The following is a 19,845-nucleotide window of genomic DNA, read 5'->3' on the forward strand; positions in this document are numbered from 1 at the left end:
AACTACTTGAACCTGCATCCATTCACGTCCATTGTGCATTCCGACGGACTTGTGGAATTCCAGCAGGAGAATGCGACAGCCCACATGACCTGAATTGCTACAGAGCTGTTCCAGGAACACACTTCCGCTGGTCGCCAAAATCCCTAAACATGAACATTACGGAGCAAATCTAGGATGGCTTGCAACATGCTATTCACAAGAGATCTCCACCCCGTCGTACTCTTAGCGATTTATGGACATCCCTGCATGGTGTCAATACCCTCCAGCACTACGTCAGACATTAGTCGAGTCCATGCCACTTCTGCGTGCTCCCGTTGGCCCTATACGATATTACGCAGGTGTACCAGTTGCTTTGGCCCTGCAGTTTAATGAGATAGTAGTGAGAATTTGATTCGTTGGAGACCTATGTTATTGAGATATTTGAAATATTAAGCCAAGTCAAACGCAATAAAAGTGCTTTGCCATATAAATATGGAACGTTCGCCGTTTCCCCCTATTCCCCCTTCTCTTGCTGAGGCAGCGTGGCGTAGCCATGGGTGAAGTGTGCGAGTAGGCAAGCAAGCCAGGGTATGGTTTGCGACCCTTGTCCACCCATGCCATAGAACCATCTCAGTTGAAGACACACCACTGTCTTTCTTGACGGCAGTGCAGAGGCCGAGCAGCATTGGCTGAATTGCTGCTGTCCAGGCCGTGTATTCGCAGATAAACGCGAATTTGAGAGTCCTGAGGCAAATACGCTTACCGTCGTGCTGCTGGCAGAGTGGCAACTGGTGGTTGTGGAATCCATATAATTTAGCAATGTACAGAAGTAAGGCAGATTAGAAGTGCCATCTTCGGTCTGTTGTGACATGTACCGAGCAACCATACCGGGAAATCCATGTAGCGCGTATGTCCTTGTTGTTGTTCCCGACTGGTGTAGCTTTGGCCCGCCGTATTGTAATCCTACATTTTGTTATCATCTCCGGAGCTCCCTATATGGCTTTCCTTAGCTGCTTGTTTTGAAGTCAAATGCTGGGCCCTCAGAGTCGTCTTATACCCCCTTTTTTGGTTTCGTTCCTCCTGATCGAATGAATTTTAAAAGGTCATATCAACTTACGAAATAATATTTGACTAAAGTAGCAGTATTGCGAACGTTTACTTTAATAGTTTGTTATTTGGTTCAACTTTTCCTAATCTGATTTTTAAGTACTTTCAGCAAATTATTCAGAGCAATTTTCCTACGTCAGTCGTCTTAACATGATAATGCAATTGATCAGCTGCCGTTGTTGCGGCTTTAGGTGCATATTGCACGACGAATGCTAGCACCAGTCTTCACTCATAAGTTCCATTACGAAGTCCGATTCGTCTTTATAGCAATATTTTACACTACTGGACATTAAAATTGCTACACCACGAAGATGACGTGCTACAGACGCGAAATTTAACCGACAGGAAGAAGATGCTGTGATATGCAAATGACTAGCTTTTCAGAGCATTCACACAAGTTTGACGCCGGTGGCGACACCTACAACGTGCTGACATGAGGAACGTTTCCAACCGATTTCTCATACACAAACAGCAGTTCACCGGCGTTGCCTGGTGAAACGTTGTTGTGATGGCCCGTGTAAGGAGGAGAAATGCGTACCATCACGTTTCCGACTTTGATAAACGTCGGATTGTAGCCTATCGCGATTGCGGTTTATTATATCGCGACATTGCTGCTCGCGTTAGTCGATATCCAATGACTGTTAGCAGAATATGGAATCGGTGGGTTCAGGAGGGTAATACGGAACGCCGTGCTAGATCTCAACGGCATCGTATCACTAGCAGTCGAGATGACAGGCATCTTATCCGCATGGCTGTAACGGATCGTGCAGCCATGTCTCGATCCCTGGGTCAACAGATGGGGACGTTCGCAAGACAACAACCATCTGCACGAACAGTTCGACGACGTTTTCAGCAGCATGGACTATCAGCTCGGAGATCATAGCTGCTGTTACCCTTGACGCTGCATCAAAGACAGGAGTGCCTGCGATGGTGTACTCAACGACGAACCTGGGTGCACGAATGGCAAAACGTCATTTTTTCGGATGAATCCAGGTTCTGTTTACAACATCATGATGGTCGCATCCGTGTTTGGCGACATCGCGGTGAACGCACATTGGAAGCGTGTATTCGTCATCGCCATACTGCCGTATCACCCGGCGTGATGGTATGGGGTGCCATTGGTTACACGCCTGGGTCACCTCTTGTTCGCATTGACGGCACTTTGAACAGTGGACGTTACATTTCAGATGTGTTACGACCCGTGGCTCTACCCTTCATTCGATGCCTGCGAAACCCTACATTTCAGCAGGATAATGCACGACAGCATGTTGCAGGTCCTGTACGGGCCTTTGTGGTTACAGAAAATGTTCGACTGCTGCCCTGGCCAACACATTCTCCAGATCTCTCACCAATAGAAAACGTCTGGTCAATGGTGGCTGAGCAACTGGCTCGTCACAATACGCCAATCACTACTCTAGATGAACTGTGGTATCGTGTTGAAGCTGCATGGGCAGCTGTACGTGCTCTGTTTGACTCAATGCCCAGACGGATCAAGGCCGTTATCACGGCCAGAGGTGGTTGTTCTGGGTACTGATTCTTCGGGATCTATGCACTCAAATTTCGTGAAAATGTAATCACATATCAGTTCTAGTATAATATATTTGTCCAATGAATACGCGTATATCATCTGCATTTCTTCTTGGTGTAGCAATTTTAATGGCCAATAGTGTATTACAAGTTCAGTACCGATACAAAAGTTTTAATTAACTTTCCACGGTCAGGCATCATGGACGTAAAGATGGGCTGTCAATACAAGCTTCGACGCTTTTGACTTCTCTCTTCAAAATTATAATCATCCTTTCTCATTTTTGTTCATCTGGTTCTTTACAGTCTATATTAAAAAATATGCGTACAGAGGAACAGCGATTATACACTCAAGATGCAAAGAAACTGGTCCTTCTGCCTAATATCGTGTTGGGCCCCTGCGAGCACGCAGAACTGCTGCAACACGACGTGACATCGACTCGGCCAATGTCTGAAGTTTTGCTGGAGGGAATTGACACCATGCAGGGATGTCCATAAATCCGTAAGAGTACGACGGGGTGGAGATCTCTTGTAAACAGCACTCGCAAGGCATCCCAAGTATGCTCAATAATGCTCATGTCTGAGGAATTTGGTGGCCATCGGAAGTGTCTAAATCCAGAAGAGTGTTCCTGGAGCGCCTCTGTAACAATTATGGACGTATGAGGTGTCGCATTGTCCTGCTGGTATTGCCGAAGTCCGTGGGAATGCACAATGGACATGAGTGGATGCAGGTGATCAAACAGGATGCTTACGCACGTGTCACCTGTAAAAGTCGTAACAAGACATCTCAGGTGTCCCATATCACTCCAACCGCACACGCCCCTAACCATTAATGAGCCTCCACCAGCTTCTCACGCAGGGTCCATGGAGTCATGAGGTTGTCTCCATACTCCTACGCGTCCATCCATTCGATGCAATTTGAAACGAGGCTTGTCCGACCAGGTAACATCTTTCCACTCATCAACAGTCCAATGTCGGCGTTGACGGGTCCAGGCGAGACGTAAAGCCTGGTGTCGTGCAGCCATCGAGGTTACATCACTGGGCCTTCGGCTCTGAAAGCCTGTATCGGTTATGTTGATGGACGATGTAATACCTACAGCGCCTCTCGGTGTTGAATAAGCAAAAATAGCTCCCAAATTAGCTCCCATGTCCTTAAAATATCAATTCACAAAATGACCCAAGTCCCTCCACAAGTAGTAATTACTAAAAACAAATAAAAAACAAAATAGAGGGAAATATCTAGTATAGAAAGCAAAAGAAAAGAAAAGGAAAATGTAATTATAACTTTTAGAATCATGGGAAGGGGGAAAAACAGTAGAAAATGTTAAAATATTAGTTATTCCAATACGTAAGAAAATCAATATTATAATCATAGAACGTAGGTCTGGAACACCAAAGATAGTGTTTATTAAAGTGTAAATAGCCATACGTTGTAATTACGATACTCCAGTCTCTAGTCTGTTCTAATTCGGAAGTTATTTAGGACGTACAGCTTTAGAGAACAGCAATTGGGACTTTATTAAACGGGGATCAAGAATAGACCGTGACGAGATTGTTTTTGAGGATTGTCAATTCAAGACCTTAATTTGGACATTTATCAGATTAGATGAACGGGAAGGTGAATAGTAATCTCTTTGGCTTTAATGTCAATTCGTGTGATTATTTAAACGCTTTACTGAATTGAGATTTTTAACCGGATTCGGACTTTCAATTGTGATAGTGGGAAACTTTAACTTCACGCGACTAGTGATCATAGTTAATGACAGTTTGCGGATATTAAATAGAAATAACTTATTTACCGAAAGTGACAGAATATTATCTAACATCTCTGATGCTATCGGTAATCCTACTTGGACATCTAATTAAAGAACTTCTTTGAATTAGATCGTATGAGTGAACCTGTTTATTAATAATTCTTGTCAATAAACTGACGTTGTTAATTTGAAACATAATACAACTCTTGAACATTAATTTAACTCAGATTAATAAACGTTAAGGTTACATGATCTATGTCAAGAACAAACTAGCGATTCGTACCTAAAACAACTGAACGAAAGGTTAAAGTATCGTCGTCTGTAAACATTGGTATAAAGCTACTAAAGATTTTTTCTCTCAGAGTTTTGAAGACTATACGCGTAGTGACCCACGTTTAACATTGGGTTTTAAAAGTAATCAAACTGATACTTAGCCGGGACAATATTAAATAGAAGTAAACCCCTTCAATGACAGTCAATGTGTAAAAAATAAAATCAAACTTTCACCTATTAGACGAAAAAGCGAAAACAGAAAAATTCCTGCTACACCCAGCATAGAATACACTGCATTGATTATGTTACGAGGTAAAGTCAAGCACCGGCACTCTAGTCGGGAACGAGACGGCAGAGAGGGATGTGAAGAAGACGTCAGCCAGTTGCACGCTGACCGACCCCTCTCCTGGATGACAACGCGACAACAGCGGCCTCTATGCGAAGAAGACATAAGCGCCGCGCCCCCCGACCGGTCGCGGTCACGTCTACAGCAGCGTCAACACCAGTTACTTTGCCTGCGTATTGTATGTAGCTCCAACTTGGAATTGTTATACTGAAGAAGCTCGTTTATTATGTCTGCCGCCATTTGCTTGCGACACATCTATGTAATTCTCAAAGTTAAGTACTGTCATTTACTTTTTGTAATAAAACTCATTAACACAATTTGCTTTAATTGTTTGTCTAGCGATCCAAGAAAGCAGGTTTCCTAGACACCGCACAATTGACGACTAGGACGGATTCAACAGATTACATGGGCCTTGTGACTTGATTTTTGTAATTGGGCAGAATACTTCTGGTTTTTTTTTTTCCATTACAAAAATACAGATTGGATGTGACCTTTTTTGTCACAAGCGTAACACCGAGCTTGTCTGGACGGGCAATCTTGGCGCTTGTGCCGTGAATAGGACCGAGGGCATCACTTAATTCCATTCTCAGATGTAGTCGACTGTTTATAGAACTGTTTACGAGGCAAGGTGCGCGCTTGCTGTTGCTGCCTATTGTATTGGTCGTAAGCAACGGAAGATTCGACCTGACAAATACGCGGCTGCTCAAATTTATCGTCCACTACGGCACCTCAATCATATTAATGTAGAATTTGTATTACATGCTGAAATGATGCATGTGACTGCTTCAAAATCTGTTCTCTAAGTTTGACATCAGTTGCGTTGTTCACAATCGCATCACACAATATAGCATATGAATATAAAGCACCCAAGCACATTTCAATGTTCATTTTCTCATCATATCCTGAAATTCTGTTACCCACTCACATAAGTTTGTTCTGACTTTTTCTTGCAACGAAAGAATTGGTACCTACTTGCCACCACATTCGCTTGTTGATCATAATAGTTACTTACAGAATCTAAAACTTGATCACAGGAAAGTTCTCTCAGAGTGGCGTTAGGGAACAATTTCCGAATGAGGCGAAAGACCGCACTTCCCGCCATTGACAAAAAGAACAGTAGTTTCATAGTACCTGATACTTTTTGAGCAATGATGTGGGCTTCATACTGTTACAACCACTCGAGACATTCCTCTTCCTTTTCGTTAAAGTGGCGAAAAGGCGGTATGGCACTGAGAGTTACAGTTGTTGCATGTTCTGCAGCGTTAGTTGTGTGGGTGGCGAGTAACTGCTGTACCGTATTGAGAAGCGTGACAATCTGCTGCGTCTGAAACTCAGACATCAGTGTTAGCTGCGATGCATCTATTGCTTGCAGCTGAAGCGCCTGAGCAGGGGCTGGGAGAGGTGGGTTGCTCATTTTGCAAGAGGCAAATGCAATAAACAGACAATGCAAGCAATAAAAATAAGCACACAAGCAAAGAAAATTTCTGTAACGCCCACACGAAAACACTGATTACCAAAAACACTATAAGAGAGACTGTTAAAATAGGTAAACACACCCCAGCTAAGAAAAGACAAGGTAGAATTACGGCGCCAACGAAACACAAGAGCCCACGACAAAACTCTGGGTTCGAACCGTGAACAGGGCGTCGCTCTGTTGTTCATACACCTCGTCGTCAAATATGTAGTGTCCAGGACGCCTGCATACTCGGTTCGCTAGACAAACAATAAAACAAGTCGTATTAATGAGTTATATCCAAATAAGAAAATTACAATACTTAACTCTGGCAGTTACACAGATGTGTCGCAAGCAAAAGGCGACATACGAAACAATCAATCTTTTTCATACAGACAATTCCAAGTCTGTGCTACATAGAGAGTATGACAATACAGACAGTCATAAAGCAGTATCTGTTAGGCAGTGGTTTGTCGAGAATAACACTCCTGATATGGACTGACCTGCCCAGAGTTCCGACTTGAGCCGAATGGAATATCTTTCGGACGAGTTACAATGTCGATTTCTCTCCAGACCCCAGCATCCATCATCACTGTCTTCTCTGGTTTAGTTTCTTGAGGAAGAACGAGTTGCCATTCCGCCATATACACTCCTGGAAATTGAAATAAGAACACCGTGAATTCATTGTCCCAGGAAGGGGAAACTTTATTGACACATTCCTGGGGTCAGATACATCACATGATCACACTGACAGAACCACAGGCACATAGACACAGGCAACAGAGCATGCACAATGTCGGCACTAGTACAGTGTATATCCACCTTTCGCAGCAATGCAGGCTGCTATTCTCCCATGGAGACGATCGTAGAGATACTGGATGTAGTCCTGTGGAACGGCTTGCCATGCCATTTCCACCTGGCGCCTCAGTTGGACCAGCGTTCGTGCTGGACGTGCAGACCGCGTGAGACGACGCTTCATCCAGTCCCAAACATGCTCAATGGGGGACAGATCCGGAGATCTTGCTGGCCAGGGTAGTTGACTTACACCTTCTAGAGCACGTTGGGTGGCACGGGATACATGCGGACGTGCATTGTCCTGTTGGAACAGCAAGTTCCCTTGCCGGCCTAGGAATGGTAGAACGATGGGTTCGATGACGGTTTGGATGTACCGTGCACTATTCAGTGTCCCTCGACGATCACCAGTGGTGTACGGCCAGTGTAGGAGATCGCTCCCCACACCATGATGCCGGGTGTCGGCCCTGTGTGCCTCGGTCGTATGCAGTCCTGATTGTGGCGCTCACCTGCACGGCGCCAAACACGCATACGACCATCATCGGCACCAAGGCAGAAGCGACTCTCATCGCTGAAGACGACACGTCTCCATTCGTCCCTCCATTCACGCCTGTCGCGACACCACTGGAGGCGGGCTGCACGATGTTGGGGCGTGAGCGGAAGACGGCCTAACGGTGTGCGGGACCGTAGCCCAGCTTCATGGAGACGGTTGCGAATGGTCCTCGCCGATACCCCAGGAGCAACAGTGTCCCTAATTTGCTGGGAAGTGGCGGTGCGGTCCCCTACGGCACTGCGTAGGATCCTACGGTCTTGGCGTGCATCCGTGCGTCGCTGCGGTCCGGTCCCTGGTCGACGGGCACGTGCACCTTCCGCCGACCACTGGCGACAACATCGATGTACTGTGGAGACCTCACGCCCCACGTGTTGAGCAATTCGGCGGTACGTCCACCCGGCCTCCCGCATGCCCACTATACGCCCTCGCTCAAAGTCCGTCAACTGCACATACGGTTCACGTCCACGCTGTCGCGGCATGCTACCAGTGTTATAGACTGCGATGGAGCTCCGTATGCCACGGCAAACTGGCTGACACTGACGGCGGCGGTGCACAAATGCTGCGCAGCTAGCGCCATTCGACGGCCAACACCGCGGTTCCTGGTGTGTCCGCTGTGCCGTGCGTGTGACCATTGCTTGTACAGCCCTCTCGCAGTGTCCGGAGCAAGTATGGTGGGTCTGACACACCGGTGTCAATGTGTTCTTTTTTCCATTTCCAGGAGTGTAGATTCAGACACCTTACTGGAAGTGTCCCCAGCGGAATTCAGGCTGTCACGCAGGTGTAGGGTGAACACAGCCCATATTAATGTCCATTAATAGGACACTTTTGGTCACATATTGTACGGCGGGAGTTCCATTTCGCGCGCCTTTGATACACCGCAGGCGACGGGCGGAATGCTTGTCATCGGTATGGAAAATTCCGAAGTTTACGAAAATACACTCCTGGAAATGGAAAAAAGAACACATTGACACCGGTGTGTCAGACCCACCATACTTGCTCCGGACACTGCGAGAGGGCTGTACAAGCAATGATCACACGCACGGCACAGCGGACACACCAGGAACCGCGGTGTTGGCCGTCGAATGGCGCTAGCTGCGCAGCATTTGTGCACCGCCGCCGTCAGTGTCAGCCAGTTTGCCGTGGCATACGGAGCTCCATCACAGTCTTTAACACTGGTAGCATGCCGCGACAGCGTGGACGTGAACCGTATGTGCAGTTGACGGACTTTGAGCAAGGGCGTATAGTGGGCATGCGGGAGGCCGGGTGGACGTACCGCCGAATTGCTCAACAGGTGGGGCGTGAGGTCTCCACAGTACATCGATGTTGTCGCCAGTGGTCGGCGGAAGGTGCACGTGCCCGTCGACCTGGGACCGGACCGCAGCGACGCACGGATGCACGCCAAGACCGTAGGATCCTACGCAGTGCCGTAGGGGACCGCACCGCCACTTCCCAGCAAATTAGGGACACTGTTGCTCCTGGGGTATCGGCGAGGACCATTCGCAACCGTCTCCATGAAGCTGGGCTACGGTCCCGCACACCGTTAGGCCGTCTTCCGCTCACGCCCCAACATCGTGCAGCCCGCCTCCAGTGGTGTCGCGACAGCCTTGAATGGAGGGACGAATGGAGACGTGTCGTCTTCAGCGATGAGAGTCGCTTCTGCCTTGGTGCCAATGATGGTCGTATGCGTGTTTGGCGCCGTGCAGGTGAGCGCCACAATCAGGACTGCATACGACCGAGGCACACAGGGCCAACACCCGGCATCATGGTGTGGGGAGCGATCTCCTACACTGGCCGTACACCACTGGTGATCGTCGAGGGGACACTGAATAGTGCACGGTACATCCAAACCGTCATCGAACCCATCGTTCTACCATTCCTAGACCGGCAAGGGAACTTGCTGTTCCAACAGGACAATGCACGTCCGCATGTATCCCGTGCCACCAAACGTGCTCTAGAAGGTGTAAGTCAACTACCCTGGCCAGCAAGATCTCCGGATCTGTCCCCCATTGAGCACGTTTGGGACTGGATGAAGCGTAGTCTCACGCGGTCTGCACGTCCAGCACGAACGCTGGTCCAACTGAGGCGCCAGGTGGAAATGGCATGGCAAGCCGTTCCACAGGACTACATCCAGCATCTCTACGATCTTCTCCATGGGAGAATAGCAGCCTGCATTGCTGCGAAAGGTGGATATACACTGTACTAGTGCCGACATTGTGCATGCTCTGTTGCCTGTGTCTATGTGCCTGTGGTTCTGTCAGTGTGATCATGTGATGTATCTGACCCCAGGAATGTGTCAATAAAGTTTCCCCTTCCTGGGACAATGAATTCACGGTGTTCTTATTTCAATTTCCAGGAGTGTATTTGATTACAGTTGCATGGAACTTAAAGTCACTGTCTGTACCGCCCGCCCGGTTGGCTGTGCGGTCTAACGCACGGCTTTCCGGGCGGGAAGGAGCGCCGGTCCCCTGTACGAAACCACCCGGCGGATTTGTGCCGATGTCTGGTGAGCCGGCGAGCCTGTGGATGGTTTTTAGGCGGTTTTCCATCTGCCTCGGCAAATGTGGGCTGGTTCCCCTCATTCCGCCTCAGCTATACTAAGTCGGCGATTGCTGCGCAAACAAGTTCTTCACGTACGCGTACACCACCATTACTCTACCACGCATACATAGGGGTTACACTCGTCTGGTGTGAGACGTTCCTTGGGGGCCAACCGGGAGCCGAACCGCACAATAACCCTTGGTTCGATGTGGGGCGGCGGAGAGGTGAAGTGGACTGCGGTAGTCGTCGTGGGGTTGCGGAGCACTGCGGCTGCGGCGGGGACGGAGCCTCTCCGTCGTTTCTAGGTCCCCGGTTAACATAACATATACATAACACTGTTTGCACTGTTTGTACTGCGTTCGGCTCCATGTCTGCCGTCTCGGCGTAATATTGTCAGTTGTAGGCACCGTTGCTTCACTTATAATTTGCTCTTTAGTGTACTTTTTCTTATCGGTGTCACCAATTGTGGGTACGTTAAACCACAATAAAAAACCTCACACTCAAAACTGCTGATTAAGAAAAAAATGGTTTTTATAGCTTACAAACGCTTACAGAATACGAATTCGCGGACGGTAAATGAGTAAAGGCCAGTGGTACCAGTGCTAAGTAAACTCCGCCACTTGGCGCGAACAACGATCTACTGCGTCATCCAAAGAGTGGTTACTACACTCAAAGCACTTGTCACTGCTCCCACGTATGCAAGGGGTTAGAAAATTCCCGTTACAGATTTCTAGAACTTGTGGAGGAATATGCTCACGTTCCTCACAGCATAATGTAGCCGCCGCCAGCTTCTCTCCGTCTCTCAGACTATGCGTCAAGGAGCTGTTCCACTGGAGGACGGAGGATTCGTGCCTTCACATCGGCATCGAGATTCATCAGACGGCGCAAAGCTTTGCCACTGCGCCAACATCCAGTGTCGATGGTCACGTGCCCATTTCAGTCGTAGTTGTCGAGGTCGTGGTGTTAACGTTGGCACGTGCATAGTTCGTCTGCTACGGAGGCCCGTCGTTAGGGATGTTCGGTGCACTGTGTGTTTAGACACACTTTTGCTCTGCCCAGTATTGAAGTGTGATGTTAGTTCCGCCACAGTTCGCCGCCTGTTGTGTTTTACCAGTCTGCCCAGCCTACGACGCCCGACATCTGTAATGAGGAGTGACCGCCCAACCCCACGACGTCTGGGCGTGGTTTTACCTTGGTTTGGCTACTTGTTGAAGACATTCACCACAGCACTCCTAAACACCCGGCAAGTCGTGCAGTTTTCCAAGTGCTGTCCTCAGACACATCGCGCGCCTTCCTCGTTCTGCACCCTCACTGGTACTGCATGTACCGTGCATGTGTCTGACTAGCAGTCATTCAGGAAATGAAATCCGCCCACAATGGAAGTAATTTATAAATGTCTCGTAGAGCAATGCTTGAAAACTGCTCGTCAGTGTGGGATCTTTATAAGGTAAGTTTAATGGAGCAGATGCATAGAAGAACGGCCGGTTTCGTCTCGGTTCATTGACTAAGCGTGAAACGTCATGATAATGTTCATCAAGCTTCAGTGGCAAATACTACAACTTAGATGTCACCGATAGGCGTACTGTTAAAATTATAAGAGCATACGAAGAAAAAGCGTTAGGCGACATAATGATTCCTCCACACGCACCTCGCAAGATAACCGTAACGTAAAATAGAAAAATTCTTCCTCATGTGAAGTCTTACACTCTTTTCGTTCATCGTTCCCGAATGTATCAGGAAAGGGAGAAGTAAAAATGTTGACTACAATCCCCCTCCTCAAATGCCATCCGCCGCACACACCTCGAGAAGTGTAACTGTAGATACAGATAGCATTACTCTTTATTTCGCAACTTCTCTGTTGTCCGCCTCGGTAGCTGAGCGGCGAACTGCGGGGAATGGCGAGCGAAGTGGTCCGGGTTCGATTCCTGGCCGGGTCGGAGGTTTCCTCCTCTCGGGACTAGGTGTTGTGTTATCCTCGCATATGTATCGTCATTACTGACATTGTGTTTTTGTGATGACTGACTGGGCAATTCCCGAAAGTCAATAACAATAAGAAAAGCTACTTCTGTCCCTTTAGACTCGATAGCTTTCTGTAGACTCCGGGTACAAATATCGGTGTGAGGACACAAAAGACTGTCTCCTTATCAGCTACTACTGTCAGCCAGTTGGAAGTTTTCTCTGCTTACACAAAACACAGTCTGTATTTCAAGCATTTAATGGTTCAAATGGCTCTGAGCACTATGGGACGTAACAAAAAATGGTTCAAATGGCTCTGAGCACTATGGGACTCAACTGCTGAGATCATTAGTCCCCTAGAACTTAGAACTAGTTAAACCTAACTAACCTAAGTACATCACAAACATCCATGCCCGAGGCAGGATTCGAACCTGCGACCGTGGTGGTCTTGCGGTTCCAGACTGCAGCGCCTTTAACCGCACGGCCACTTCGGCCGGCTGGGACGTAACATCTGACGTCATCAGTCCTCAGAATTTAGAACTACTTAAACCTAACTAACGTAAGGAAATCACACACATCCACGCCCGAGGCAGGATTCGAAGCTGCGACCGTAGCGGTCGAGCGGTTCCAGACTGAAGCGCCTTGAACCGCTCGGCCACACCGGCCGGCCTCAAGCATTTAAACCGGTATGCAGCTATTCTAGGAACAATTCAATGATTGTGATAATTAGAGTAACGAAGTTAACTAATTAGACTGTAGCAAACCATTGGAGGCCAAGGACCTGTGATACAAAAACACTCAGGAAACAATTCTGGACAGTTTCTAGAAGTTTTTGGCAGAATTCGGACTCGTCCCGTACGCCAGTCAACCTTCAATTGGTCACACTCTCGACAACCAGCCTATGTCGAATACCGTATGTTTCAGACTGCAATTGCCGCGTGAAGAAGAGTCAAGAATGAAAACCATTTCCCTGCATTCCAAGATGCTACAGAAACATATGCACACACTGCGGCGTTTGTCTAACCGTAGCTGTAAGCTTCAGTAACTACTAATAAGACAGAGGCTGACCTTCAAAACTGCCTACGAGTGATTTTGCTTGAGTCATTATTGGAGCAGATTATCTCGTAGTAGCAGCCAGGTGATAATCATACCCTATGAGTGACTCAGACGTTGTTTGTTCTGAGATCTCCAATGTCAGGCAGACAAAGTTTCGCAGAGTCATTGCGTTATCAGATTGCAGCGCGCTATATATATATATGAAGCTAAGACGAGACTCAAGCAGTCAGTGAACTTCACTCGGTAGGTAAGTGTGAGTGTCTAAGTGTCTTCCTCACATCCATCTCTTTCTCATTCTCTAATTTGTTGTTAAATGGATACGAAAGTTTGCCATAGAGTCAGCTTTTCGTCAATTCATGTTCGCAGCCATTAAAGCATGTTTTAGATAAAACGTTGACAACGTATGTGATTCAATTTCGTTATTGTACTATTTTGATTTTTTTTCACATAGGCTCTCCATTGCGTTTACGTGTCCTGATGAATATATGGCTGGACTTAAAGCAACACCAATGGAAAAAAAACCAAAGGGAAAGAGAAGCTGTCTGCGTTAGTTTGTAACAACACTGCAAACGAAATAAAAACTCATAATTGTCCGTGATTTTCGAAATCTCTTATAGTCTGGACTTACGTAATATTTCATATAGAATTTGGCATATCGAAATCAGATATTTCATAATTAACAGTAAACGAAAAGGTGAGAATTTCACTTTATTCTCAAAACTTCTAATGGTAAGTCGAAATTCTTTGAAAGATAGCCGAGGCCGCTCAAAAGATAAAAGAATGATAAAAGAATGTCACTAAATCTTGAATTACCGAGCGAAGTGACGGAGTGGCTAGCACACTGGACTCGTATTCGGGAGGACGACGGTTCAAACCCGCGTCCGGCCATCCTGATAGAAGTTTTCCGTGATTTTCGTAAATCATTTTGGCAAATGCTGGGATGGTTCCTTTGAAAGGGCACGGCCGACTCCCTTCCGCAACCTTCCCTAATGCAATGGGACCGATGACCTCGTTATTTGGTCCCCTCCCTCATACCAACCACCCAATCAATGGATGAGAAGCGAAATATTCTTACTCTGCTTTCACATGTTCATCGACTTTTCTAATGCAAAGGTAGAAAATCCTGTTCTGTGGCTTTTTGATGTGCATGCCTCTCTCACGAAAAACTTGGAGATGCCAGAACTAGCTCGCAGCAACGGTGTTAGTTTATTGTGCTTTCCGCCAAAGTGCTCGCATGAACTTCAGCCTCTGGATGTAGCATTTCTGAAATCCTTGAGCCTGTTTTATGAAGACGAAATGAGAAGGTGGTTGAGATCGAACACAGGCAAAGTTGTCACTTTGTGGCAAATCTGTATCTTGTTTGGGCAAGCTTTTGTTTATGATGCGTTCAAGCGAACTGTAATGAAAGGATTCAAGAAAAAAGCTATTTATCCAACGACTTTCAACGTCTTCTCAGACGAAGACTTCCTACCAGCTGCGACGACTGATATTTCGATTGAGGCATCAGCCAATTCCATTGAAAATCCTTCAGTCAATCGTTCAGCAAACCTTCCCACTAAAGCACCTACTGACTTCTCAAACCGACTTCCTGAACTCGCAGAAACTGACTGGAGCGACAGATTACAAACGACTGAGCTGGAAGCTGGACGTCAGTGTTCTATGATGACTGATACTCCAAGTGCATCCATGAATAACTCCACTCTGTTGAGCTTCCCTACTTTTAGCCCTGGAAATGCTGCAGCCGTACGCAGAGTTACAGTAGGGCAGAAATGAGGGACAAGGAAGAGGGGTAAAAGCACCGAAGATGACGAAGATACGGCATGTACATATTGCAAGGAATTACATTCCACTTCAACTGAGGGTTGGAATGCATGGCAGAAATCCACACAGTGTGCACATATCTCGTGCGGTGGCATTTATGGTAACGACGATGGAGCCGCCGGCCGGGGTGGCCGAGCGGTTCTAGGCGCTACAGTCTGGAACCGCGCGACCGCTACGATCACAGGTTCGAATCCTGCCTCGGGCACGGATGTGTGTGATGTCCTTAGGTTAGTTAGGTTTAAGTAGTTCTAAGTCTAGGGGACTGATGACCTTAGAAGTTAAGTCCCATAGTGCTCAGAGCCATTTGAACCATTTTGAACGATGGAGCCTGTCTTATCTGTAAGATGTGTCATCGAAGAAATTAAAAAGAACACGAGTTCCATTCCTTCCCATGCAAGGGGCGGAACGGACAATTTCTTAGTTTTTCGATATAACAAACGATATATACTACTTTAAGTTATGTTCATTTGCAAATTATGTTCGTCGAAATGTTCAATGCAATATTTTCTAAAAATTTAAAGTAAATCGTTCAAGAAGTTTTCGAGATTTTTGCTAATAACGGTTTTCCATTATACATTGCATATGTATTTATATATTAATAATATTAACAATGCCACATATGTCACACTAGTGAGAAAATTTTTCCCACTAATTACTGCTTTGACGTCCAACATAACCTTTTTTATTTTAGAATCACCTTCTTTGCGGAATCTTCAGTCATCAAAATGTTGGGTGCGCTGTTGCTGATCGCAGCGGTAGTGTACGTGTGGTTCGCCTACTCGTACAAGTACTGGAAGAAGAAGGGAGTGCCCTACCTGGAACCACAGTTCCCCTTCGGCAATATCTACAAAAGTTTTGTGGGAAAGCAGTCCATGGCAGCGGATGTCACGGACGCGTACAAACAGCTAAAAGGTAAGTTGGACCACAGACCCATGTAAGAGGGAAGACGTTCGAAGTGCATCGAGACATTCAGTTTTAGAAGGGTGGCGTGTACCGCACGTATCTTAGAAACACTGAATGTGTCTCTCAACAAGACCATCGTTAGCGTCAGAGGCATTAACTAATTTCCTACATTTTTGAAAAATAATGATTTCTCACAATAGCTGTATGATAATTTATTAATGCTATCAGTTTTGGTCGAACAGATTTTCCTCAGGAATAAAAACGACATTAACTACAGCACATTAATATCTGTTTTTTTATACCTAAGGATAGCCTGTTGTCCGACCGAATTTACTAGTTTCGATAAAGTGACCTGGAAGTACTTGATTTTTCACTTCTTCACAGTTTTCCTCTCTGTCTCTTGTTCGGAGGCGGCCACCATATTACTTTTTTCGGACATCGTTCATCCCCTAATCTCTTCCCAACTCTTCGGTGGTGTACGTGCTAGTCTTCATTCGTTTCCTGATGTCTTTATCTGAGATCTTCTCTCCCTTTGACACTCTACAACTTCTTTTCAAAAAATTGATTTGCACGGTTTCAAGTCTCCTATCTCGTTTTATCATTTCCCAGGATTCAGCTCCACCTAAAAAATTCTTTGTATTAACGATTCATATGACGTTTTCATCTTTTTCTTAGTTTCTTCTGACCGAAGTAGGGAACTCACCCTATAGGTTGCTTATTTAGCATGTTTTGCCCTCTGTCTTCTTTCGTCTTCACTGGAAACCAGATCTGAGGTTATAAATCTCTGATATTTCTACTTTCCACGTGCCTCGATAGTTGTTGCATCTATAGTAATATCGCGTTGATTATTTCCTACTGAGAGATATTTTATTTTGTTTAAACATGTTGTTAATCTGGACTTACAGTTTGTTTCTATGATTTCCTCCATCAGGTATTCTGTATAATAGTCATCTGCCGCTAGTATTATTTTATCATCGACGAAAAATAAACTTGACAACTAATTCCCATCTGTGTCTCGCTACATTCCTCAACATTGTTTCATCCATTCCTTAAGAACTTCGTTCAGATAATATTTAAACTGAACAGAGGCCGTACAGCACCCTTGTCTGAGGCCTGTGGTTGGTCCTATTACTCGGGAAATTTCGTTTCATATTTTCATTCTTGTCTCTAATTCCTGGTAATCTGCAACATATGTCTTATTCATTGTGTTTTCTTCAAGATTTAGACATGGATTCCTTGTTGGTGCAGCGTCACATGCTTTTTTTAAATTTGTGAAAATCTTGTGTATGTCTCTTCCCCTGGATATTCAGTTTTTAGTTATCTCTTTTATTGTAAATATAGTATTTACACAGAATGTACCTGCGGTAAAACCACTCTGCTCTTCTCTTACTATAATTTCGTTCTTCAGAATTTCTTTTCTAATCCTACCATTTAACTTTTCCACTAATGCGGTAATGCTTATGCCCCTATTACTGTCGATTTTTTTATGCTTTCTTATGAAATGGTACCAGGTATGCTTTTTTCAATTCCTTGGGGTGTCTTCACGTTCAGTCAAACACTTGTTAAGGACAAGTTGAAATATTTTTTGGTGTATTCTGTTTTCTTTTTTTAATTTCAGCTCAGATCTCAAGATTTTTCATTATTTCATTTTTACTGATTATGGTAATACTTGCAGGAACACACCTAAAGCTATCCTTTCGTTGATCGTACGTATTTCTATCTGCATGAACTCTTCTCGGTCTTCTGTTGATATATTTTAGAGTATTTCACACATTCTTCCATCTTTATCGATGGTAAATTTCTAAATCATCACTTCCTTTAAATAACTGCCAATATGTTTTAGGTTGCGCGCTGAACACACCTTCGTGGCACTGTATTATTTTACGGGCTATAACGCCTGTAAATCCTGCTAGACGGAGTTTATGTTCTGTTACTTACAGTTATGGGATTTTTTAAAATTATACTACGAGTCAAATGTTTATGTTTCTACTTTTTGTTTTGAGCTTTCAAGAGCGTAGGTTGCTGTAACGCTGCCACGAATGTAGAAGTTCAGAAAACTTTGTACTCGGGGACATTGGTACAGTTATATTAATGATTATCGTGTCGCGGACAGGGAGATAGTCAGTATATCGGGGCAGACATTACTAGAAAGTATATTTTCTTTCTGATATGCGGAATAACAGACATGTCCAACATTCATCACTCTGAAAAACTTGGAAAGGTGAACCCACGCAAGTAACAGCATGTTTACTGAAATTCTATTATATAGGCAATGTAGATCACATCTTAGGTACTGCGAAATCAAATATTCTATGCGGCCAGTGTCACAAACCGGTCACGAGTATTTGAATGAAACAAAAGCAGGAACTGTGATTACTGGAGATCTAGATTTTTTCATTTTCTCTGCAGGAGCACAGGTATTAGTTGCACACAATACATCATGACGCAGAAAGGCAAGATTTTTCTAGAACTTTTGACGGATATGACATTCCAACTACAATACACATTGAAGCGCCGAAGAAACTGGTATAGTCATGCGTATTCAAATACAGAGATACACTATGTGATCAGAAGTATCCGGACACCCCCAAAAACATACGTTTTTCATATTAAGTGCATTATGCTGCCACCTACTGACAGGTACTCCATACCAGCGACCTCAGCAGTCAGACATCGTAAGAGAGCAGAATGGGGAGCTCCACGGAACTCACGGACTTCGAACGTGGTCAGGTGATTGGGTGTCACTTGTGTCATACGTCTGTACGCGAGATTTCCAAACTCCTAAACAACCCTAGATCCACTGTTTCCGATGTGATAGTTAAGTGGAAACGTGAAGGGACACGTACAGCATAAAAGCGTACAGGCCGACCTCGTCTGTTGACTGACAGAGACAGCGGACAGCTGAAGATGGTCGCAATGTGTAATAGGCAGACATCTATCCGGACCATCACACAGGAATTCCAAACTGCATCAGGATCCACTGAAAGTACTATGACAGTTAGGCTGGAGTTGAGGAAACTTGGATTTCATGGTCTTGCAACTGCTCATAAGCCGCACCTCACGCCTCGCTTGGTAAAATGAGCGTAAACATTGGACGACTGAACAGTGGAAGAAGTTGTGTGGAGTGACGAATCACGGTAAACAATGTGGCGATCCGATGGCAGGATGTGGGTATGGTGAATGCCCAGTGAACGTCATCTGCCAGCGTGTGTAGTGGAAACAGAAAATTCGGAGGCGGTGATGTTATGGTGTGGTCGTTTTTCTCATGGAGGCAGCATGCACCCCTTGTTGTTTTGCGTGACACTATCACAGCTCAGGCCTACAACGATGTTTTAAGCACCTTCTTGCTTCTCACTGTTGAAGAGCAATTCGGGGATAGCGATTGCATCTTTCAACACGATCGAGAGCCTATTCCTAATGCACGGCCTGTGGTGGCGTGGATACACAACGACATCCCTGTAATGGACTGGCCTGCACAGAGTCCTGACCTGAATCCTATAGAACACCTGTGGGATGTTCTGAAATGCTGACTTCATGCCAGGTCTCACAGACCGACATCGATACCTCTCCTCAGTGCAGTACTCCGTGAAGAATGGGCTGCCATTCCCCAAGAAACCTTCCAGCACCTGATTGAACGTATGCCCGCCAGAGCGAAAGCTGTCATCAAGGTTTAGGGTGGGCCAACACCATAATGAATTCCAGCATTACCGATGGAGGGCGGCAGCAAATTGTAAGTCATTTTCAGCCAGTTGTCCGGATACTTTCGATCACATAGTGTATGTAAACAGGC

General features: G+C 45.7%; 1 protein-coding gene across 1 annotated transcript in view; it reads left to right on the forward strand.

Moving 5' to 3' along the window:
* The first annotated feature begins 15,877 nt into the window (after positions 1-15,877).
* LOC126484678 (probable cytochrome P450 6a14) overlaps positions 15,878-19,845 on the forward strand; it is a 32,845-nt gene continuing 28,877 nt past the window's right edge. Inside the window, exon 1 of the mRNA XM_050108272.1 lies at positions 15,878-16,064. Within this exon, the coding sequence (XP_049964229.1) occupies positions 15,878-16,064 (187 nt within the window). The remainder of the gene's footprint in view (positions 16,065-19,845) is intronic.

Source organism: Schistocerca serialis, chromosome 6 (genome assembly GCF_023864345.2).
Source record: "Schistocerca serialis cubense isolate TAMUIC-IGC-003099 chromosome 6, iqSchSeri2.2, whole genome shotgun sequence".
Taxonomy (NCBI): domain Eukaryota; kingdom Metazoa; phylum Arthropoda; class Insecta; order Orthoptera; family Acrididae; genus Schistocerca; species Schistocerca serialis.